This window comes from Neopsephotus bourkii, unplaced genomic scaffold, assembly GCF_033783945.1.
Source record: "Neopsephotus bourkii isolate Nb327-2 ecotype Australia unplaced genomic scaffold, CSIRO-AGI_Nbou_v1 NB_867, whole genome shotgun sequence".
Classification (NCBI taxonomy): domain Eukaryota; kingdom Metazoa; phylum Chordata; class Aves; order Psittaciformes; family Psittacidae; genus Neopsephotus; species Neopsephotus bourkii.
In genome coordinates, this window is record NW_026901363.1 from 252,911 (window position 1) to 275,882 (window position 22,972).

The 22,972-nt window shown below is 45.3% G+C and overlaps 2 protein-coding genes across 4 annotated transcripts in view; one reads left to right on the top strand and one right to left on the bottom strand.

The window, feature by feature from the left end:
- LOC133214031 (potassium voltage-gated channel subfamily C member 1-like) overlaps positions 1-22,972 on the bottom strand; it is a 310,932-nt gene that overhangs the window by 116,666 nt on the left and 171,294 nt on the right. The window lies entirely within an intron of this gene.
- On the top strand, positions 3-20,921 carry LOC133214020 (SLAIN motif-containing protein-like). Of its 3 annotated transcripts, none has more exons than XM_061356673.1 (9): positions 47-163; positions 2,612-3,327; positions 9,385-9,518; positions 12,069-12,218; positions 15,270-15,410; positions 17,248-17,565; positions 18,406-18,543; positions 18,688-19,009; positions 20,578-20,921. In XM_061356673.1, the coding sequence occupies exons 2-9, from the start codon at positions 2,630-2,632 to the stop codon at positions 20,633-20,635; spliced, it is 1,959 nt and encodes a 652-aa protein (XP_061212657.1). In that variant the 5' UTR covers positions 47-163; positions 2,612-2,629; the 3' UTR covers positions 20,636-20,921. The 3 variants fall into 3 exon arrangements, with proteins under 3 accessions (XP_061212659.1, XP_061212657.1, XP_061212658.1); XM_061356674.1 differs by lacking the exon at positions 47-163 and adding an exon at positions 1,046-1,220; XM_061356675.1 differs by lacking the exon at positions 12,069-12,218 and having other exon boundaries at positions 3-163.

Here is a 22,972-nt window from a genome sequence, read left to right on the forward strand (position 1 = left end):
AGGCGCAGATCCGCGTCCTCCCCTCACGGAGGGGGCGGGCCCCGAGTGCGCGCGCGGCGCGGTGCGGTGCCTCCCTCCCGCCGTTTGCGAGCGGGGCGCGCGGCGGCGCCGGAGAAAGGCGGAGCGGGAGCGGCGGCCACCGAGCACCGGCCACCGGCGGCAGGTACCGGGGGATGGGCACAGCGGGGGGGCGGACCGGCCGCGGTCACATCAGGGTCGCGCCCTCGCCCCTCACGGCCCCGCGCCTCCGGCAGGGCCCCGCCGCCTCCTCCTCCTCCTCCTCCTCCTCCCGCCGCACCCGGTGCTGGCAGCGACCCTCTCCGCGCCCTTACCCAGCTCCTCCTTCTGGTTCCTCCCTCAGAGCGGCCGTGCCCGCGCACCGGGAGCTGTCCACGCTGCGGGGCTCCCGGCCGGCACCCTCCTCCCGGAGCGGGGCCGCGGCCGGGGCCGTTACCGTTACCTGCGGGCTGGGAGGGGGTGGTGTCCGTTCCCCCGGCCTCATCCTGCCCTCTGCGGTGAGGGGATCCCGTTAACCCTCGTTAGAAACCCGGATGTCTTGATGGGAAACTCCGAATGATTGTCTCCGGCACAGCCAGGGCTTCAGATGGGGCCGCCTCTTCCCTTCTCTTTCCCCCGCCTTTTGAGCCCTTTATACAATGAAATCAAGTTTTTTTTCAGATGCACGGTTTGCCCTCCGGCATCCCTGCTCCTTTATTTAGGTGGGGTTTAGGCTTACTGGTCGTGGGAAAAAGCAGAATGCTTCTGATCGGTTTATTCCCTGTCTGTGCATGGAAAAGCAGGTTTTTGCTGCTCCTCAGCCTTAGAGGGGAAGGGATTTGTTGGGTGACAGATCTCGTTGCTCCCCCCTTGGGCTGTGGTGATTTGCTTTGACAGTAGAACGCTTAAACTCCCCACTGGTGCATCCTCAGCAAGTTCCTGAGCAGGAGCTTTGAGCTGCCTTTGGGAATCCTCCGTGTTCCTTTGGAAATCATCCATGCTTCGTTACTCATGGGGAGAGAGGATGATGGCACAAGGAGGTTTTCCCAGGGGGATGTATGAGTAGGAATTGGATTTTCTGGGAGCCACACGTTGAATTTCTCATTCCCAGGTCAAACCGACTTCAGGAATGCTCCTTAGAGGCGTCATTTTGAGAGTGGTGTTCAAAGCGCACTGCAGTCAGCTCTTCACAGGAGCTGTTTGTCTTCATTACTAATTCAAATGTAAGCCTGAAACTTTCATCTTTCCTGTACAGGACCTAAATAAAACCACAAACTGACAAGTTAAAAACCCAAAACAAAATGCGTTTTGTAGGAAACACGCTCAGGTGCTGCAGTTACAAGTGATTGAAGTAATAGCGAGATGCTGAGGGGGTGTTGGTGTGTTTTTAACCTTGCTGGCTTTGTGCCCTTTGTGTGATACTGAATTTTTGTGTTTTCCTCTCACCTGCTGGCAGTTGGGCCTTGAAAACAAGGGAAGCTTTGAGGCAACAAATGGAGGGGGGAAGAACATTTACAGCCACAGAAAACCAGGGTCCAGGTGCAATTGTGATGTCTGCATCACATCTATTAAACTTCAGCGTGGTTGTGTCTGACTTCCTCATCTGTCAGTGTGTTTGCTCTCCTTCTGCAAAATAGGATTTATATTTTTTAGGGGACTCCCTTTTACTCCTTCTGTGGAGCATTAATCTCGTATTAGTAGCGAAGAGTCAGTTCAGAAATGAATCCCATGTTGAAATGGAAAACTCATGTAAATCACTGATGCAGGGGAAAACCAGTGTTTGCTTCTTATCTGTAAGTGGTGGAAAGCTGGATGTTAAATGCATGTGAATTTTTGGGAAGCCTGGAAACTTGGGCAGTGTAAAGCTGCCAGAGTGATGGTGCTCTGCTGCTGTTCACCCTGGTCAACAGCCACAGGGTGAGCAGTAGCATTTAACAAACAAAACCAAGTAGAAGGCTTTGGTTTATGAAACTTACTGGAATATGTAATCTATGGTGGGGTGTATTTCTCTCTCTTTTTGTTCTGGTTTTCGCAGTGTTGGCCTCAAAGAGCTTGCCTCTCCCTTTGCACTTGTAACAGGAAAAGATGCTAGTTAAGGCATGAATGACACTTATTTTCACCTCCCACAGTAACTGTGGTTCCTGTCATTAGTCTTTGCTGTGAGTTGATCCAGAAACCTTCTCCAGTTCTTTTTCTCCTTTTCTAGGGTAAACCTGCTAATGAACAAAGGATGTTTTTAGCATTTTCTTCGTGTTGCCGTTGCCTGACGTCAGCACCTGCTAATGATGTTTCCTGGCTTTGCTCAGGCAGGGCTTTTCTCTCATATTTTGTTAGTAAACAGATGGAAACTGTGATTAAATCAGCTTCCTTTTATACAGCCACTTTGTAGCACGAGTCACACATCCTCGCTGTTTCAAATGAGTATTTTGTGTTTGTTGAAATGTTTCCTATTAATTTCAGTTGTTATCTTTCAGTAGGTTTTGATTAAATGTCCTTGTACCCAATGTAATTAATTTATGTTTGTAAAAGTGAGATTTTGGGGGGTTTAATGCCAGTTGGCTTAAAAATATGGTGCATCTTCATGGAGCTTTTAGATGTTTCTCATGTCTTGCAGTGCCACTGTGTGTTTTGGATGATGGTGGTGCCTGGAAATGTGCCGGTCATACAGCAGGATCATGCTTTCGAGCCAGCCTTAGGACGAGACTCCATGGAGAACTCAGCCATGGGTCCTGCCACGGCACCAGCACCCCAGGAAGTGGGTGCAGAGCTGGCGGAGGTGCGGAAGCTGAGGGAGCTGGTGAGGAGGCTGGAGATAGAGAACCAGCACTCCAGGACCAAGAGCAGCAGGAGTGTGCTTGGGACAGTGCAGAGTGAGCTCCATACTACTGTGGATAACCACGGCTCTGGTCTTAATGGGATGGAGATTAATAACAGCATCAATGCCATCACCGAGAAGCAGGAATTGCAAATCATGGCGGATCTGCACAGCCAACTAAGCAAGATAAGGAAAGAGGCAGAAGACAACAACTGCTTCACAAGAGAGATAGATGCCCAAATGCAGTACAGTAGCAGCAGTGCCACTGAGGAATTGTCTTCCAGCGTGTGTAAGGTGGAAGTGAAGGATGATGGTGACATGAGGTGTACAGTCACGAGTGATAGTACAGAGCTGATGGGAAATGTGGTCCTTGCAGGTGTTGATTCCTCAGTTAAAGCAAATGAACAAAATCCCAGTCAGAAATGTGGAGAATCAGAAAGTCTGTCCAGTAACACGGATCTGGATGAAGTCAAAGTGTTAGAACTTGAAAATTGCAATGAAGAAGAAGACTGCTGGTAGGTATTTCAAACCCTCAGTGATACCTGGAACTCCTGCTGCAGCTGGGAGTTTGGTTTTAGGTGTGCAGTGATTTTTAAGGATATAAAGTGATTTGGTTGCTAGCAGCTGGAATGCAGTTCCTGTTATTGACTGGTCTTATTTTCAAGACCATTTTGCCAGAGCATATTATTTCTTAAATCAGTTTAACTCTAAGGCTTTGTCTTTCCCGCGTTCTTCCTGACGCTGCTGTAGCAAGCACAGAAAACTTCCCTTCTCTTTCCTGCCAGTTTGTGTGTAACACATGCAGGTGAATGAATAATGGCGTTTTTAAACTTTCAATATGGTATTTAATAGTTATGTACAAATGAGAATGTTGTAAAATGGCAAGTGAGACCTCGGGCTGCCTGGAATTTGTGGCTTTTGCTGGTATCTCAGACAGCAAATCATTTCCATTTCCTGAATACTGTTTCTTCACAGTTAACCTGTTTCTTTTGTTTAGAGACATGAAGTGAAACAGATCAGTGATGTAATCCTCAGCCAAGCTCACTGTGTAGGCCTCTCTGCTTTACCAGCCTTGTTTAGAACTTATTGTATAAATCAGCAGATTAATTTCCCTTTGCCCTTCCAAAGCTAGGTAAAGTTTGAGGCCAATTCCAGCTCATGCAGTAGCTGTGACTTGAAACTTCAGCTGCTGTAAGTGAAGGTAAACTTTTGTTAATGTAATGGAAAACTCAGCTCAAGTCTAAATTTGAGGTTATATTAAAAACATGATTGTTGGTTGTTTTTTTCTTTGCAAGCTTTCTTTTAAAACCTATGTAATGGTTCTAACTCGATCACTGAAACTCCTTAGAATACCTAAACAGCATTTGGAGCAGATTTCTTTAAAGGGAATATATTTAACCAGTTAAATTTGGAAGACAGGCTTCATTATTTCTGTGTTAATGAAAGCAGTCAGTTTTATGTTCATTTTCATGAGATTCTTAAAATTGCATTGATTGGGTGAAGGAACCAGAAGGAGTCTGAGATTACATGGGCAATGGATGGCGTTGGTGCCATCAGGACTGATTCTGCTCCCAGCAGCTCTGTGTCTTCACCTTCCCTTGAGCTGGAGACTCATGAGGTTGTTCTTTGCCAGGTGATCTTCTCACTAGACTGTGATCTTCCTGTTATTGATACCTCTGTTTTCTTGTCAGATTTGGCTCATACAAGCAAACATATTAAAAAGAGGTGCCCCAAGGAGCTGTGGTATTACAGAGCACTTGTGCAACTACTGTTATCATAAATCATCTTTGTTGCATTGCTTCTATCTGTTCAGTTAACAGCCTGGTCCTCTTGGTCTGCTGACCTTATCTTTAATATCACCTTGTAGAGGGGGTGATGTTTTATGCCTTAAAGAGTATAAAGAATTCAGTTTGTAGTCTTTAAAGTATGAAAGTGTTTAAAACGGAGTTGGGAGTGAGAAGCTTTCAAAAAATGAGGCTTTGGTTCTTAAATCTTCATGTCATTCTAGTTCTAAGAACAGGTCCAAACTTCAGGGTAATTTCTGTTGTGATATTGTTCTTATACATCATAACTTCTCAGCAGGTTTGAAGCCTCTGGTGCAGTCTGCCCTTGGGCTGATGTGATAACAACAAACCCCATGGCCCCAGGAGGGGAAGGCGGAAACGCAAAGGCATGGGGCAGATGGCTTATTTTGCAGGTGCAGACAGAGACTTAGTTTCTGCACTACTTTCAAATTATTGGGTTTATTTAGATCAAACTTGCACATGATTCTGTGCAGCTTCCCTCAGCTTCAGCAGGGTTTGTGTTTATAACAGCAGCCCTGCAGTGGCTGAACTCGGAAACGTGAGGTGCCGCATCCCACGCTGCAGCTGTAACTCTCTACCTCCTTGGTGGCTCTCCTATGACTTGCTTGCTTAGGTCCCTTTCTCAAATAGCTGTTCACAATTGTAAATATCCCCTAGACCTGATCAAGTGGAAGTCAGTGTTTTGTGCTGCTGGGTCAGCACCGCTCAGCCACATTCAGAATGGAGTGCTGCTCACGCTAATGGGTCAACCCCTTTAAGCTACATCTCAGTGCAGGTCAGCTCCTGAGTAGTTTGCAGAAAAGCTGTTCCCTGCACAGAAGGGATCAAACCAGCTGTGCTTGCAGGAGCCTGACCTTGTTTGTCTTCCTCAGTGTTTGCCCCTTGTAGGTGCTCCCCAAAGAATTAAGTTGTGGTTTTCTCTGCTTTTAGTTTATTGTTTAGTGGTGAGACACAGGCAAGGCTACTCAGAGAAGCTGTGGCTGCCCCATCCCTGGCAGTGTTCAAGGCCAGGTTGGATGGGGCTTGGAGCAACCTGCTCTAGTGGAAGGTGTACCTGCCCATAGCAGGGGGTTGGAACTGGATAAGCTTTGAGGTCCCTTCAACCCAAACCTCTCTATGAAAAGCAATTCACAAGGTCTTAGTTTCTCAGGGTGGTCTCCTTATGAAAACCTTCCAGAGGTATTTTTAACTTGATATAGTCAATTGCTTTCTTAGTGAAATGCTCGAGGTGTTGGCTCCTGCTCTTTTCCTTAGGGTGAGGTGTGAGCAGGGATATGCTCAGTCCCACTGCCAAAGCAGAGCAGGAAATCTTTTTCACACGCAGCTCAGCAGCCTTGTGCCATGTTTGTATAATGCAGCTCGTGAGTTGTCCCACAAGGTGCCTTTTGATCATCTTACAGACTATTGGCTGTGTCATGAGCTTAAGCTAATGTGTGTTTAGAGCTTCTGGGACTTAGTGCCTGGATTTGGGGATTTTGTTGAGCAGGATTAGTCACTAGATAGGCAGGAAAAGTAGCGCCTCTTCAGGGCTTTGCAGTATCATTTTATTCCTCTTTTCCCAGTTTCTGGGTCAGAAAGGCTCAAACCTCTACTTGGGTTAATACTGGAATCTCTTTGTGTGGAGTGTTTCCCACATGATCTTCCTCCTTTTTCCCTTAGTTTCTATCATTACAAGACCTGCCCAATGTTGTTTCACTGTTCCACAACACTCTATTGTTGAGCTGTTCTGTTAACAATGGTGTTTAGATTTGAGACTACAACAGCGTAAAGCACAGAAAAAAAAGTGAAAATCAACTTTCTCAAGTCTAATATGGGAAAGGAAAGGAAAATGGATTACCTGTTTGAAATACACCTTTACAGAAGAATTTAGCTGCCTTCTGAGCACTTTCTGGAGGTATATCATGTAAACCTAAATTGTTCTGAACATCTTTAGCTACCTCCGGTCTCCTTCTTCTTGCTCTAATGCATGTAGCTCGCTTTTAGTGCTGTGGTAGCAACCTGTGCTAAGTGCTGTGAAAGGCATGTAATAAACCAGCATGTCTTAAAAACTGCAGTTCAATTTACTCTCAGTTTAATGCCCTACTGCACTAGTTATAGAGCTTTCTGCAGCCTGAAGTCTTGTCTTATGACCTATAGATTTACTAGTACAAATATCTTACCTGATTAGGATCTTAACCTCTCAGGCAGTACAGGCTTGCACACTTACAACTCATCCAATGTGTCCTGAATTGTGAAGATGCTTTTTCTTCAATGCAGTGTGCAGGTTGGAAAGTTGTCATCGTTGCTGCACAACTGGAACTACCTGGCACTTACCAGAGCTGCATTTCCTAGCATTCTTGATATGGGAAAGTGAAACACTACTAAGCAGAAAGTAAAGATGTTTTACCTAAGGGTTTCCTCACAGCAGCTGAAGAAAACCTCATTTATATTTAATCAGTTCCACAGCAAACCCCAGTACATCACATTGATTATATATGCCCCTAATGTGTACTTTCTGAATTTTGTGTTAGGCTTTGTAACTACCCAGATAGCTTCTAAATTGTCATTTGCAATTTGAGCACAGAAAACATTCAAAGCATAACCTTTTGGCATTTAAACAGCACACGCTTCACACCCCAACTGCTGAGTTGAGGGAGCAAATTGCAGGGTAAAGCTTACTGAGGAATCAGGTATTTGTTAAAGCCAAAGGACTTTGGCTGACTGGTTAACTGACGGTTGTGTGAATGCTTCATGGCACAACTGAGCATATTTGTACCAGAAACACTGCATACACGATGCCAGCATACCTGAGAAGTTGGTACGTTGAAGCCTTCCCCAGAGTTAGTAAGCCACATGCTGCAGGATCAAACCAGAATTCCCTTCTTGTTCAGTTAAGCTGTCTGTCAGTGCTCTGAGTTGAGCTTTCTTCCTTGAGTTTGGTGAAGCTCTTCCCTGTGAGGGTGCTGAGATATAGGCACAGGGAACCCAGAGAAGCTGTGACTGCCCCATCCCTGGCAGTGTTCAAGGCCAGGCTGAATGGGGCTTGGAGTAACCTGCTCTAGTGGAAGGTGTCCCTGCCCATGGAAGGGGTTGTAACTGGGTGAGCTTTAAGGTTCCTTCCAATCCAAACCAGTCTGGGATTGATTCTATGATTGTATGAAATTAAGTGAGACCATCTCTTACCAATAGACTTGTCAGCTGGGAAATGAGAGTCCTCTGCCAGACTGCAGAGGACTCCAACACGCTGCTCCATGTGGGAAAAGTTCTGGCAATCAAACAAGTGTTACCATACGTCTGATCACATAGAAACATGATTAGCAGTATGGAAGGAGCTGGGTAGAGCTACTGCTTCCTGAAGTAGAGCAGGATTTCCTCCCTTAACCTAAAATACGTGAAGAACAACGTGACCTGCCCTAAGGAGGCCATTGGCCTCTTTTTTGTTTGATGGTTTTATTGCTGCTTTTTTTGTCTCAACTGTAAAATAAATCCAGAGAGAGAGAGCAATTGGCTCTCTCTGATTTATTGGATCTGAGTGGCTGCAATGTTCATTTACCCATGCAGGAGCACAGCAAGATGTGCTTGTAGGGATATTGCAGCTGCAGGAATAATAGTGTTCGTGTTTCTCAGCATTTATTTTGTCAATAGCAAATTAGCTTTTGGATTTTGGTATTTGCCTGTAAAGCCTGGTATGAAAAAGCTTCTTCGGGAGAGCGTGACTGAAGAGACCTCAAAAGATGGGTCTGGCCAGGGGCAGGGATATTATTAAGATCTATGAACCCATGAGTAGCGTGTCAAGAGGCAGCAGGGAATAATGACCTGTCCGTACCCGCCTCTCAAGAGCCAGACAGGAGGAATATAAGAGTAAATAGCAGGTGACATTTTCAGGGCAGGTGAATGGATGGAGGTGGTTCTTCACCCTGGACGCTGCGGCATTGCAGGACTTGCTGCAATAGGGTGCTGTGGGTGCTAGAAGCAGGTATGAATTCAAGAAAGAGCTTAGATGCTTCACAAAAAAAAAATGTGATTTTGGTAAGTGCTCCATCTGACACTCCCAGATTGCCAGGCTGAGGGAGTCCAGGACAGCTTTCTGCATCAGTATGGCTTTGGGATTGACTGTTTCTGTGCTTATCCTTACCTGGTGTCAGGACAGGAGGCAGGGTGATAGCAGAGATGAACATTTTGATGCCAGCATTTTAAATATCCCAGTTGTCTCTTTTACCTTGGCCAAACATGAATAGGCGCCTGGGAGCTCCATAGTATGTTTCTGTGCCTTTTAAACATGAGAGGTTTTAGAAAGTAATGGGATAATTACTGAAATATCTGTTGATTTGTATTGGTTTTGTTGTGGAAAGCAGTGTTTTATGAATTAAATACAAAGCGCCCGAGTGAGAATGAGTAACTGGAGCAGAAAGACTTGATGTATCTCACTGCAGGAGTGTCAAAAGTTATTGCTCAAGAGTGTAGGAGGCCAGTGAAGCACATGCAGATGTTCCTTGAGGTCTTAAAACCATCCTCATCTTAGTTTCATGCTCAAATACTAGAACTTGCCTCCACACTGACAGGGATGGGGCAGCCACAGCTTCTCTGGGCACCCTGTGCCAGCACCTCAGCACCCTCACAGGGAAGAGCTTCTGCCTAATGTCTAGTCTAAATCTTCCTCCCCTGTTTTTCATTTGGGGAACTTCTCTATTGACTTCTGTTAACTGCACTTTAGTAAATGCTGTTTCATTGGCTGTGTGCTTTGAGTTAATGGGCATCTTTTCCTGTCTCCTTTCCATCTTTGCAAAGGCTCTACGTATCCCCGAGGAAATCTGTGGATCAGAAAACAGCCTCACCTTTAAAATGGTGCCGGCAGGTGCTGGATAACCCCAGCCCTGAGACAGAGGTGGCCTGTCGGACTCTGCTGAGCAGACTCGATCAAGGTATGTAAGCTGGGACATTGCTGCCTCGAGTGTCCCTCATTTCTGCTTGTGTACTTGACATCAGTGAGAAGTGGTGAAGCAGAGGAGGCCTGAAGGTTGCAGTTGCAGTGGTGGAGAGTGTCTGCAGACACAGCACTTCACATGTTGGCTCAGATTTGTGCATGTTTGTGCAGCCCTGTGTGGTGGTGTATAGAAACCTCCCTGCTTTTGGTTACACTGGTTATGCCTCGTCTATGAAGGTAGATCAGTCTGTAAACAGCAAGAAAATTGCACTGATGGCAAGGAACAGACCAAACAAGTGGAACTGTGGTCTTTCACCTCTATGTATTTGTTAAGAAGCAAATAGAGGCATTTCAATTTAACAGCCAGCTCGACCACCTTGTTTTCTGCTTTTGATTATGTTCAGAGCCAAAACTCTAAAACACATTTTAGTGTTTGCTGGTTCTTGATACTATTTTTCAATATTAAACATCTTCATATACCTATACGTAGAGGGAATAATATGCTTCAGGGGAATGGGGGAGAGAATCAGACAAAACTCTTCTTGCAGCTTCCTCTCTATATCAAAAGTTCTGGTGGTGTTAAGTGTTTCTAATAGTGATGATTCTTACAGTACCGTACCATTAGTAGCATTACCTGGTAATGCAGTTGTCCGCTGCTCAAAGCTTACAATCATAAAACATTAAAATCCCTAAGTTGAAGAAATGGAGTCACATGGAAACCTAGTTTTAGTTCCAGTTTTATCATCCCCTACAAGCAGTTTGTGGTTGCTTTTAGCTGCATTACTTCACCACGGAAGGAAAATCCCGTAATCAATCTGCCTGAAATGAAATGCTACAGAGCCTTCTGTTCAGGAGTATTCTGGGGTTGTAGGTTTGTGTGTTTTCTTTTTCAGAACACCAGAGGATCAATACCACATTAGCCTTTCACTGATGTAAGAGCTGTTAGAATAGCTGCAGAGGTTACTTCATTCCAAAACTGAGAAGGTTCTGTGTCTGCATACCTATAGTATATCACCTGGAATCCATGTGGTGGATATCCTAACCATGTCTTTTCCAATGTGCTCTGGGTTAGAATGGGAAATGGTCTGAATTGCTGGTAACCAAACCACTGAGGGGTTTGCAGTGAGTAAGTAACCCTGTTCTATACTGTACAGCTTTCTGTAGCATACAGCTTTTCTCTGTAGGCAGCTGGGATTTACTCTGCGGCTGGAGGACTGACCAGTTTTAGTATGTTCCTCTAACAACTCCTCACGGAAAAGCATCACAGAGCAGGAGCTGTTGCACCTTCATCTGTCTTTTTTGACTCACCAACATCTAAACACAAAAGCAGGGTTAGTGTTTGAAACAGTGCAGTTTCCAACAGAATTAATGGTGTGAAGTTCAGGGATGTTCTTAACTACTGAAATGCAGCCCCCAGCTTGGTGCAGAAGTTGCTGTCTGCCTTGTTTAAACTGGCTTTGTCTTCTGTGTGAATGCAAGAATTCTGACTTCAGTTTGGACAGTAATTTGACCTCAGGGATTTGAAGTCTGAGAGGATGCTGTTTTGTTGGGAGGGGTTTGGGTGGCTTTTTTCATTGTTTGGGTTTTGATTCATTGTTGGGTTAAAGTTTACATTCTTACAGTGTTTTGGCAGTGCTTGTGGTCAGGCTTATTTTGAGTTTAGCCTTGAAATTCCTCATTTGAGATAACTGAATGTTGTTTGAGACCAAACTTCATTTACTTTCATAAGCCATCTGCTCTTAAAAACTTGAATGAAGATTCATTCCATTAACTCTTTGCTTTCTGCCTGAAATATATCAGGTTTTATGCCATCGCTCCAAACTCAAATAGTCTGACCTTATACTTGGGGGGGGAAATAAATAACAAAACTTACTTATATAGTGAATCTTCATTATTTTCTTAGCTACTGTTCGCTCAGTGGTAATGGCTTATGGGCAGTCCAGCAGCCCCTTGAAATACATACAGGTCACAGATGAAGTCATTCCTTCACAAGTGTGGATGCACTAGTTTTGTTACCTGGCTTACTTTGACTGTTTCACTAACTCATATGCGAGTCTTTGTGCTGAATGAGGATTTCAGAATGGCTGTTTCCCATACTGATCTGCTCTCAGTTCAGTCCCAAGGCACAGCTTTGCGGTGTAACGCTGGTTTAAATCCATCAGGATAAAGTCAAAATAACAGATGTGTAAAGATATGCAGGTCAGTGGAGTTCTTCAGAGGGAAGATGGGGCGTAGAAGTGACAGATACTCATGAAAACAGCCATGTCTGAAGACCAGCCCAGTGTGTGGCTTGTGAAAGCCCAGTTTGTCAGCAGTTATTCTTGGAATTCTTCAGAAGTGAGAGAACAAGTTAAAGGGGAGAACAAGCAAGAGGCAGACACCGCTTTGCTTCCTACAGTGGTAACCAACACTGTCAAAACGTCTCACTTGAAGTACATCTGTTACAGTATTGAATCTTGTTTGATCTGTTGCCTTTCTTTATCTTATGCTCTTTGGTTTTCAAAATAGCTCAATAACCTTGATGGCTTTTTTGTATTTTTCCTTCTAGCCAGTAGATGGAAAAACCTGTATTGCAGTCCGCTGGCATCACCAAGCACCCATAATCTGAATACAGAGCCAGGCTCCTGTAGCAATGCACTAAACTCTCCCGGGCATCTCAAATCGACTAACAAAGCACTACTAACCTGTGGCAGCTCAGGTATGGCATGTCAGTAGAGCAGTGCAAACCTCCAGTGTTTAAAATGCAAGGAGTTTTACTAACTGACACAGGGAATAGTTACTAAGAGATGCAAGTTCACTCATGGGGATTTTCTCCTTTTATTTTGCTTGTTGACTGACCCAGGTCTCATCTGTTTCATTAGAGAAAACCTCCTTGCATTCTAAATGTCTTGTATTTATTTCATGGTTTCTGTTTTTATAACTTAATATATTTATAAATTGTACTAATTTTAAGTGACTTCAGGTAGAAAATAGCTGTTGGGGCAAAGAAAATACTGCTCTTGAATAATGGTATCCTCTGTAGGTGTTAATTTTATGAAATTCCTTGGATTCAGTTTGCTGGCTTGAGAATTTCTTTTGTAAATCCTGATTAATGTAGGCAACAGAAAGGAGCCTTGTGCTTTAAGGTAAAAGGTGTAATCTCCAGGGGAAGCTTTTAAATTGGACAAGTGGGCAGGTGAACACAATATAACAAGTGTTTTGTCAGATATTATTGCATTTGGAGTAAGATTTCCTCCCTTAGAGGCCATTTCCACCCAATTCCTGTTGGAAACCCATATCTGTAGGAATGATAATGAAGCTTCTGAGCCTCAAGTCTGCCTTTGCATATAAAGCTGCTGCCTAAGGAGTCCATGTGGGCTCTTCCAGGAGCCTCATTTATCCTGGATGCAGGTTGTGCTCAGCTTCCAAGCACAAAGACTGCCCTTTGGCTTTATGATCAAAGGAGTCTTCCCTGATTTCTTTCTGTCTTGATTTTCCTGGAAACTGCTATGTCTTAATTTGCATGTTTAAAAACATAAAGCATGTTTAACAGTCCTGGCTTGAAACTTGCTATTGAATGAGCCCCTATTTTATGGATTAAAAAAGGGTTGATATGGATGTTTCCACAGCTCTTGAGAGCTGCTGGGTTTCTGCTGTAAATAGAAGTGAACACTGATCTCTGTTTGCAAACAAAGGCTGCATGTAGGACTGCTGGGTTTGCAAGCTGGATTCTGCAGGGAAAAGTCTCTAAATCAGTCTCTTGTTTTAACATGAGGTTGGTTGGCAATCTAGATTCTACCCACCTTTTCACACAGAAACAGTAGCTGATGTGTAAAACCAAAGTATCTGTGGGACTTGTAAGGCTTCTTCATTCACCCTGTACATCAAAAGCTGTCAAGGGTGCCACATAAAAAGGCAGGTATAGAACAGGCTTTATCCAAATGGGTTATACATGAGAGTTCACTTTGCGTGTGTGGTGGCTCGTCCCTTGAGGAAGTGCTAACATGAGTTTAAAGTTCACCAGCAACTTGAGTGACTCAAATCTAATGTTTTTTTTTCTGAGAAGAATGGAGCTTCCCTACAGTGAAAACTGTTTAACAGTAACTGCCCTGAAAAACTAAACAAAGAGCCTGTGACAAAACCCAGACGTGAAGGTTCTGTAATGAAAATCACAGTCGGCCCATCTTGCAGTGTTGAGCCCACAGTGCTTTTTACTGATGAAAGAATGTGTTTTCCTTCTTTCCTTGACTGTTTTAAAACAGACCTGCAGTTTGGACTGCAACAACCAAACTAACCACATACAACTGAGTGGGAACTTCTTAAACAGCTGCATTCAGGATACAGCTGCATTAAAAATACAGCTTTTAGTATGGAAAACTGCTTATTCCTTATCCTGTATCCCGCAGGTGCAATCCCTACACTCATGTTGCCTCCGATGTCTTTTCCTGACACCAGAAGGGAAAACAAAAACAGGATTGTGTTGTACAGTTATAATACTGGAGGGTCTTGACTTGGAGCATATGTTTGTGCAGCACACGTGCGCAGACACAGTCCTTACACTACAGTCACACTTTGCTCATGGTATGGTGTTGCATCTTAAAGCTGGCTTTTGCAGATGAGGAGTTGGAGGCTTACTGGTACAAAGCAGTTTGCTCAATGTATTTATTTTACACCTGGACTTTAAAGGTGTCTTTTCCATGTCATCGGTTACTGCTCTTCAAAACTGGTTGAAGAAACAACATTGGGAAACTGCTGTTTTTTCCTGCCTGCCTGGAATTGACCATTGTTCCAAAGGGCTGCTCAGCAATGGCTTTTAGATGTTTTGCTGAGAACAGGCAAAATGTTATGTTGCTGGCATCCTTGTTGAGAATTACTCAATGTGCTGCCATGAAGACCCTTCAGAACACAGCAGCCCAAGCCTGAAGCTGAAGTGGAAGTCCGTGGTGAATGACATCTCATGGATGCTCTGGGAGGCTAACTTCCACTCTGGATGTGTTTGCTGGTGTGCCTCAGCCTGCTCATTGCTTTTTATTTAAGGGATGATCTCAAATCCCTGCTTGAGCAGGATTTGTATCTCTTAAGCCTACTTTAGCTGAAAGTGATACTAAGTGCTCTCAGGCTCTTGCATATCTACCTGCTTCATCCAATCTGCTGTCAGAGTGTGGGGTCTAAATCTGTACACTACTAATTGCAAACTTGGAATTAATTTAAGGTAATGATGTGTTTTCTCCTAAAATAGCTCTGTGAGTTACATGATCTGATGTGTCTGTGTACAGGGGTTGCTTATGCTGGGAGCATGTGGCATAGATGAGCGTATTTGCCATGCAGAGGTTTCACATTCACTGATCCTTCTGCACTCCCAGAAATTTCTCTAGTCGTTTTTTGTGTTTCCCTGGGGGGTGTTTTTCTGTTGTGTGAGGTTTGGGATGGTTTGGTTGGGGGTTTTTTATACAAATATGTATCTAGATCAATAGTTGCCCTTTTCTCAAAATAGGGGGAAATAATACTGATACTCTAATGGTTCTAAGCTCAAAATTACCTTCTCCACAGCTTGTTCCCTGCACAGATACAACTCTGCCTCCTGAAAACTGCAGGTCAAAACACTGAGTGTTGTGTTCTCAGTTATTTCTAACTACTTAATTATTTCTAGCAACCATTCCTCAGCTTCACAACTGCACTGCCTTTATTACCAGAATACCTGCTCTGCTGCTTGTTCTTGGTTTGTATGTGGGTGTCTGAATGCTCTTTGTGTTCCTCTTCCCTCCTGAAGGTTATCTGAGCATGCACTCTGCACTGAGCTCTCAGTCATCTGTGGACAGCGAGCTGAGTACATCTGATGACTCCATCTCTATGGGATATAAACTGCAGGACTTGACTGATGTCCAGGTCATGGCACGCCTTCAGGAAGAAAGTACGTGATGGCCATCCCCTTTGTGTGGTGGTTTTAGCACTGTAGGGATACGTCGATGGATTCCAACCGGAGTTCTCTTTCCCTTTCCCTAACAACAAAAGAATAACTGAAAAGATCATTTCACATGTTTGTGATTTGCAGGGGTTTCCTTTAATACTGTACAGGCCCAAACTGCCACTCAAACTTAGCAACTGTAGAACATTCTCAAGATCACACCTCCTAAAGCAGAGGATCGTGTTGAAAGTATTATCCCAAACCCCACTGTTAAATACATAAGCACTCTTTAATACTCAGAACTCCTCCATCCCATGATGCCTCTGAAGTATAGGTGTAGTTTCATGAGAGACTGTTTCATTGTCACGGCAGTTCAAACAGCAGCAGCTCACAGTTCCCACCTGGTTGCAGCCCCCTCTCTTGAGCAAACACAAGCAGGACATTCCCTGTGGATTGCTTTGGGAAGTGATCCAGCTGAAATAATAACCCAGCAATTTTTCTCCTTGTAAACATGTGTTTTTCTGAGCAGTGGCTGCAGCCTGGAGCCCTGTTAGCAGCTGTCTGCAGGGCTGGGTTTTACAAGTTGTTTATGGCACAGAAGATGCAGGTACTATTTGACTGCTCTACTGAGTAAACCCAGGAGTGCTAAACCTGAAGAGATGGAGTTATAGTTTAAGTTTTGCTCTGGTAAACCATTCAGAAGCAACTCGGTGGATTTAACTGAACAATGAAACATGTTCATGTCCCAGTGGGGGGATTTTGGGGCCTGGATCCAATTCCCATTAAATCGTTGGTAAACTTTGCATTGACTTCAGTGGGATTTGGATGAGGTCCTAATTGAAGGTGGAACAAAGTGGTTGGATCTGTTTTTCTGTGCAAATGAATCCTTAATTTGATTTACAGGAAATGGAGAATGAAGTTCTCTGGCTTGGAGACATTCACTGACTTTAGAACTGTGCATTTATCCATTTAAAAACCACTATGATCTAAGAACTGGGCAAAAGACACAAGATCTGCAGTCACTTTATTGCAGCTGAGGAGAAGTTGTGTTAAAGTGAATAAAGCAAATAACAGCCTTTTCCTTTCTAAACTTGAATATTATGCTTTGTGATAAAAATCCTGTCACATTATGAAGTTTCCAGTGCAATATGAAAAGCACTTCATCCTTGGAATGATGCAAGCTTTTCATATTGTATTGTGAAGGGAGAAGAGTGGGCAACACTTCCTTTATTTAATTCCTGCACTGGGAAGAGGCTTTTTCGGAGCTTTAAGTGGTGCCTTTCTCAAAAGCCCCTTCTGCCAGTTTGCTGAATTAGTTCTTGGTAGGAAATTGCTGGTAATTTGTTAGGCAAGAAGATGAACTGAAGGTGTAAGTTGGGGGGGACACCTGTAAATACACGTGTGCACTGGAGGTGCCTGTAAGAATCAGCTGTGTTTTCCCTTGGACACAGGAGTTCAGATCTTTGTTTCAACCAGTTGAAATGTCAGTGGGTGAGTAATTAGTTGAACTAAACATTCATACGTGAATTGAACTCCTCCATCTAGTTAACCTCACAGAGCTCGTGTGGCAGTATCTAGTCCACAGTCACAGCTGCTTGTGTCTGTGACATAGGGAGTAATTCAGGCCAGTTTGAATATTAGCTCTATTAACAGTGCTGATCTGGGTGACACTGTTCCACTTTAGATGTTCCATAAGCTGTGTCTTCAGTGAACCGAGTTCTTAACTTGACTCTCCTCCCAAGGTGAAATCACTGATAAAAGAGTTGCTTCTGAATTGTGTTGCATCTGGGTAAGGGATTCCTATTTAAAACCTGCCTGTGATCCAGGTTGCCTCTGTCTCCAGGCCTCCGTCAGGACTGCGCCTCCAGCTCTGCATCTGTGTCCCGGCGCAGCTCCAGCGCCTCCCTTCACTCCCTGCGCAGAGGGACCTACAGCGACCAGGAGTTCGACACGTACAGCCTGGAGGATGAGGATGACTACGACTGCTCCCTGTCGTACCGCAGCGCGCACAGATACTCACCGTCTCCGCTCAGTTCACCCCGATGTCAGTCCCCTTCCTCCAGTGCAGATTACAGCAGGCCATCCACATCCCGCATCCGTCCCCCAAGGAGATCTGTGCAAAGTCCCATGCAGGACCGGCTCAAGTATGCCAACAGTGAGGGTAAGCTGGGGCTGAGCTTTGATGTGAGCCAGTGCAAGTAATTTTGACATACACATTTCAGAAGTGCTGTTATTTAATAGAAACAAAGAATTAAGCAGGTCAAGGGAGGGGATTCTCCCCCTCTACTCTGCTCTTGTGAGACCACACTTGGAGTACTGTGTCCAGCTCTGGGGCACCAACATAAGAGGGACGTGGAGCTGTTGGAGTGGGTCCAGAGGAGGCCACGGAGATGCTGCAAGGGCTGAAGAAGCTCTGCTCTGGAGCCAGGCTGAGAGAGCTGGGCTGGGTCAGCCTGGAGAAGAGAAGGCTCCTGAAGGGGAGACCTTAGAGCAGCTCCAGTGCCTAAAGGGGCTGCAGGAAACCTGGAGAGGGGCTTTGGGCAAGGGCCTGTAGGGACAGGACAAGGGGAATGGCTGTAACCTGACAGAGGGGAGACTGAGATGAGCTCTTAGACAGAAGCTCTTCCCTGTGAGGGTGCTGAGGCGCTGGCACAGGGTGCCCAGAGAAGCTGTGGCTGCTCCATCCGTGGCAGTGTTCAAGGCCAGGTTGGACACAGGGGCTTGGAGCAACCAGGTCTAGTGGAAGGTGTCCCTGCACGTGGCAGGGGGTTGGAACTGAATGAGCTTTGAGGTCCCTTCCAACACAAACCAGTCTGGGATTCTAGGATTAGTTATACACTAATGGTTAAAGGTTGGACCAGATGATCCCTGGGTTCCAATCTGGTGTTCTGTGATACTTGTTTGCTTTTAAGCACGTATGTTTTTCAAGGGAGGGCCTAACCCTTTACACATCCCCCACTGCTACCAGAAGCAGCAACAGAGAATTTGCTCTTGGTTTCAGAGGAGATGAGGCACAGCATGCCCAACCTGGCCAGGACCAGTCTCCGCTCCTTGGAGTCCGTGAGGAGCAGTCGGAGCTTGGAGTCGGATCTGCAGGTGCCAAGCAGCCGAATTCCCAGAACCCAGCAGCGGTCAGCAGGTCGGTGTGAAGTGTTCTCTGTGCACCCCTGCAGCTGATTCCCTTCTGTCTGTCTAACCAACCCTAAGAGGCCTGGTATCCTGAATTGTGCTTAAACTACCTTTGCCAACTGGGTTGTTCTTCCTTTTGTTGCTCTGTTCCCAGGTCTGGCTCCCAGTAAGCTCAGGTATTCCTCCAGTGCTGGGCAGTCTCCCCTGACAGTGCGACAGCCGATGAAGGCAGGGTCATGCACAAACTCTCTCCTCACACCCAGGCAGCCAGTGAAAGCCTGCAGTTACACAGGCCCTGTCAGTGGAGTTCGAAAGCCACAGGCATCTTCACAGCTCCACGCAGGCTCTTCCAGCAGCACTTGCACTACCAGAACCAGTAACATGGTCACTGTGGCAAAAAACTCCCCCATCAAAGCCCGCACGTCTGTTGGGGGGATCTCTGTGCCCAAGAACAAGCCAACGCCGCCATCCAGGAGGTAAGCGGGAGGCTCCAAACCTCATAGGCTTGAACATCTACCTTTTGGGTCACAGATTAAACCACTTGGTTAAAATGTTATATTCATCTCCAGTCTTAAAGCATGATGTGGGTATAGGGTTGGGTCAGAACTACTAACTGTAGATGTAGGGTTTTGGTTGGAGAGCCTTTGAAGAAAGAGCAGTACTTAACTGGGAGATGGATGTTACAGGGTTGCAGTCCCCTTCTGTGGGGGAGCTGCCTGGCTGGGACTCAGCAGCTCCTGGGTGAGATGCCCCTTCTTACCACATCAGCAGTGACCAAACCACTCAGTATTTCAGTGTTCCATCTGCTTTAAAAAGTGTGTTATTAAAACCAAGCTGATTATCCCAGAAAGTGAAAAGCCCCAGGGTCAAACTTCTTTCTATAAGAAATGAACATTATGGCACATACTTATTCAGTGGGAAGGGGAAAAACTCTTCCAAAAGACCAATAACTCTTTACTGTTCATACAATAATCTTCCCAGATGACCTACTTTGGTGCTTCTTAACTTTGCTACTGGTAAAATAAGGTTGCTGTGGTTTTTTGTCTTCCTCAGTCTTTGGTTAGGACTCCAGGTGAGTTTTTAAAGGGTTTGGAAAGTAGGACAAATTACCAAGGCTTGTCTGTAGAATGATTCTATATCCTTACAGTAGCTTTCTACAACAGGAGAAACCAGAGCATAGAAAAGGGCTTCGGTAACTTACAATTCTTGTTCTTGTTGCATGAGTCTGAACTGATTTAGGGACCGCATCTTAATCCAGAAAGATGCAGGAGGGGTTTGGACTTTGCTTTTTTTGACATTTACTTCTGGCTTTTACAATTAGCTTCCTAAATACTTACACTGTGGATACCTGAAGCCTGTAGATAGCCTTAAAGCAGCAGCTGTTTAGTTAGAACTTATTAACTCCCTTTAAAGAATAAGGCCTCTAAGACATGTTAACACATAGCTGCACACCTGCTTTGCTCATCCCATCATCCTGAGGCATCTGCTGTGCTTCACTGTGTGATAAATTGCCAAAAGCTGGGTTTTTACAGCTCTTTTTGGTACAGCTGTAGCATGAACTTTTATGATTGAGGGAAATGAAGTTGATTAGGTATCAGGCTAATACACAGTAAGTGCTTGTTGATTTTTAATGTCCCATTGTAGCCTTCAATTGAAATGTATCTACTTAAAAACTCTCATCTGAATATTAATTTAAAGTCAGCGACTTGCTTTGCAGTAATACATGACAAAACCTGGGTATTTTTCAGGTGTTCAGTTGTATTTGGAGGGAAAATACTTCTGGACTCAGTCACAGGAAAAACCCTGTAACTATTAACAGCAGAGCAGGATAAATGTCACTTAATGCCCCTGCACTGCCTGGAATTGGTGCTGCTGTGTCTGTTCCTGTGGCACATGTGATGCTGCAGCAGTTTGCTGAAGGCCGGCAGATGTTGGCATCAATAGTGAAGCCTCAAACAAGCATTCCCTGTGCTCAGCAGGTTTCTGGGATCTTCCTCTCTCATGCAGCTGTTTGTTAGTGACCTTTTCCCGTCTCTCCACCCAGGTTTCTACAGTCAGCACAGACCACAGAGGACGATTCCTGGAAGGATGGGTGCTACTGACAACCCAACACCCCTGTGAAGCAGACCCCAGCTGGCTGGGCATGCAATGGAACTCCAGAGCCCCATCACATTGCAGACTGATGTATATAGCTCCTCTCCTCTTGCCACAGACTGTCCTCACCCTGTCACCTGCCAAGAGCCCGACCTCACAGCAGCGGGACAACTCCTTTGCTGTGTTCCCACTGCTGTAAACGTTACTGCAACACGAGTCTTCACAGGAAGACTGCAAATAGCCTTATCTCCTTTAAACCTCCACTGCAGCCCTTGGGAAGGTTTGTCACAGCAGCCCTCTGGGACCCACTCTGGCTTCAGCAGGCTGCTGGGGATCCAGGGCGCAGCTTGGAGCTGTCACTGTGTTGTTCCACAGCAGCAGCAGCAGCTCGGGGAGACTAGAACTAGTTAGAGAGATGTTAGAAGTGACTTTTCCAACTCAGCTTCGTGTTCTCGACTCTTGTCTGAAACTCAACTGTTTTTTGGGTTGATTTTTTGGTTTTTTTACTTCTGTATAGAATGTGTTCCTGCTCCTTTTTATTGTTTGTTCTAGAAGACGAAGCAGGGTTTTATAACTGTAGTTAACACTTCAAGCTGTTGTGATCAACGTGTGTCACCGTTCACAAGTGAAGGAGCAGTACACAATATTTGTGTGGGTTTGTGAACAGGCAGGTGCAGGGACAGGGGCTGCTATTTAAGACCTGCTGTTCAGCAGCATCTTAACTCAGATGAAAAGTTGAATACGAGCTAAAAGTGAACTTCTTAACAATAACCCTCCCTGCCTGATCAGAATGGAAGTGTTTCCTCTTCCACCCGGCTCCCACTTGCCCTGGGTTTTGTAGCAGAGTTTTCTACTGTCTCTTTGGTTATGAAGGATTCTGTTCCAGTGTCTTCTTCCTCAGCAAGTGCTGGATGCTCTGAATGCAGTCTTAGTACAGGAAATATGCACTGATAGCAATGTTCTCCCTGCCATCAATGTGATTTTGATAGTGTAGTTTAATAAAACGTTATGGTGCTGAAATAGATCTGTTTTATTCAAACTGAGCCTGACTGTGGGTTGGTTTTGTGCTAGGAATGAGCAGCAGCTCCCAGCCTGCAGGAGCTGGCTTCTGCACTTCACCTCTAACAACAAACTCGTGTGCTACAAGTGCTGATCTTTACCTTTAATCTCCTTGGATTTCATCAGGATGAGGTGGGGTAGCAAAGGAAAACTCCATTCACAGCCCTCACTTCATGGCTTTCCTAGAAGAACATCCACGAGTGGCCCAAGCACAACAAAGTACAGGAAACGCTGCTGGCAAAGAGGAAGCTGCACAGCAGCTCATTCTCAGAGCACAAACCCCTCTTTGCCACACATGAGTGTGTCACAGACAACTGTACACCAATAGGCTCCTCTGGACCCCTGATAAAAGCTTTGCAGGTTTATGGCACTGACCTGTTCAGGCTTTTCCTTTATGGAGAAGGTTCTTTTCCAGAACCTGGCCTGGTGGTAAAGCTGGAACCTGGGTCATAGAAGACTTACTGATTTACCTCCCCTCTCTACAGAACAAGGAGCAGCAGATCTCAGGGGTTTGATCTGTATTGAGTTCTCTTCTGTCTCACCTTTGGGCTACAGCCCCCATAAAGAGCACACCAGCATTTCCCTGCAGGCTCCTGAGTCGAGACAGCTCCTGCTACTTAATGGCTACTGAGCATCTGTTTAATGCTAGATAAAGACCAAAATCTCCCTGGCAGAGTGCAGTGTTTAATTTAAGGTTGTCTCCCAGCTGAAGTGCATCAGGCTGTGACACTGCTGCTGTGAAGAACCAAGGAACTGATGTCTGCAGCAATACCAACCCTGTTACATATTTCTAGACAACCAGAGGCTTAAGAAAAGCGGCAAAGAGGTGAACAGGGCCTCATTCTGCTTGGATTCACAGGCATTTAAAATACAAGTCCCATGTGCCCAGCACCTGGAGAGCTGTCCCACTTGAGGACGGGGCCATCTCCACAGATCAGGGACATAAAGCACAAACCCAAACTGTAAGAGATTAGAGTCTCATTCGAGCAATGGTGAAGTTTCATCCTTCCATTTTTCTAAGCTGTTCTCACACCAAGTGAGTTCCTTCAGGTATTTATATTGTGTGTGTTGTCCCCCCCCCATCCCAGCCTCAGTCAGGTTGGTAACATGGAGAAGTGGCTTCTTTCCACCACCAGACATCAGCCCATCAGGTCAGAACAGGCTCAGGCACCTGCATCAACACACATCAGAATCCCCCTGGTACAGGGAGGTTTTCACAGCCAGGCTTGGCAGCCCCATGGGTGATGCACCCCCCCTGTTACTCACTGGTTACACAGAGCAGTCCC

Bases quoted from the DNA above. Each gene is read 5' to 3' on its own strand.
- LOC133214020 (XM_061356673.1), top strand. From the start codon at position 2,630: ATGATGGTGGTGCCTGGAAATGTGCCGGTCATACAGCAGGATCATGCT. The intron at 18,544-18,687 runs GTCGGTGTGAAG...CTCTGTTCCCAG, and splicing joins AACCCAGCAGCGGTCAGCAG to GTCTGGCTCCCAGTAAGCTC. The intron at 19,010-20,577 runs GTAAGCGGGAGG...CTCTCCACCCAG, and splicing joins CCAACGCCGCCATCCAGGAG to GTTTCTACAGTCAGCACAGA.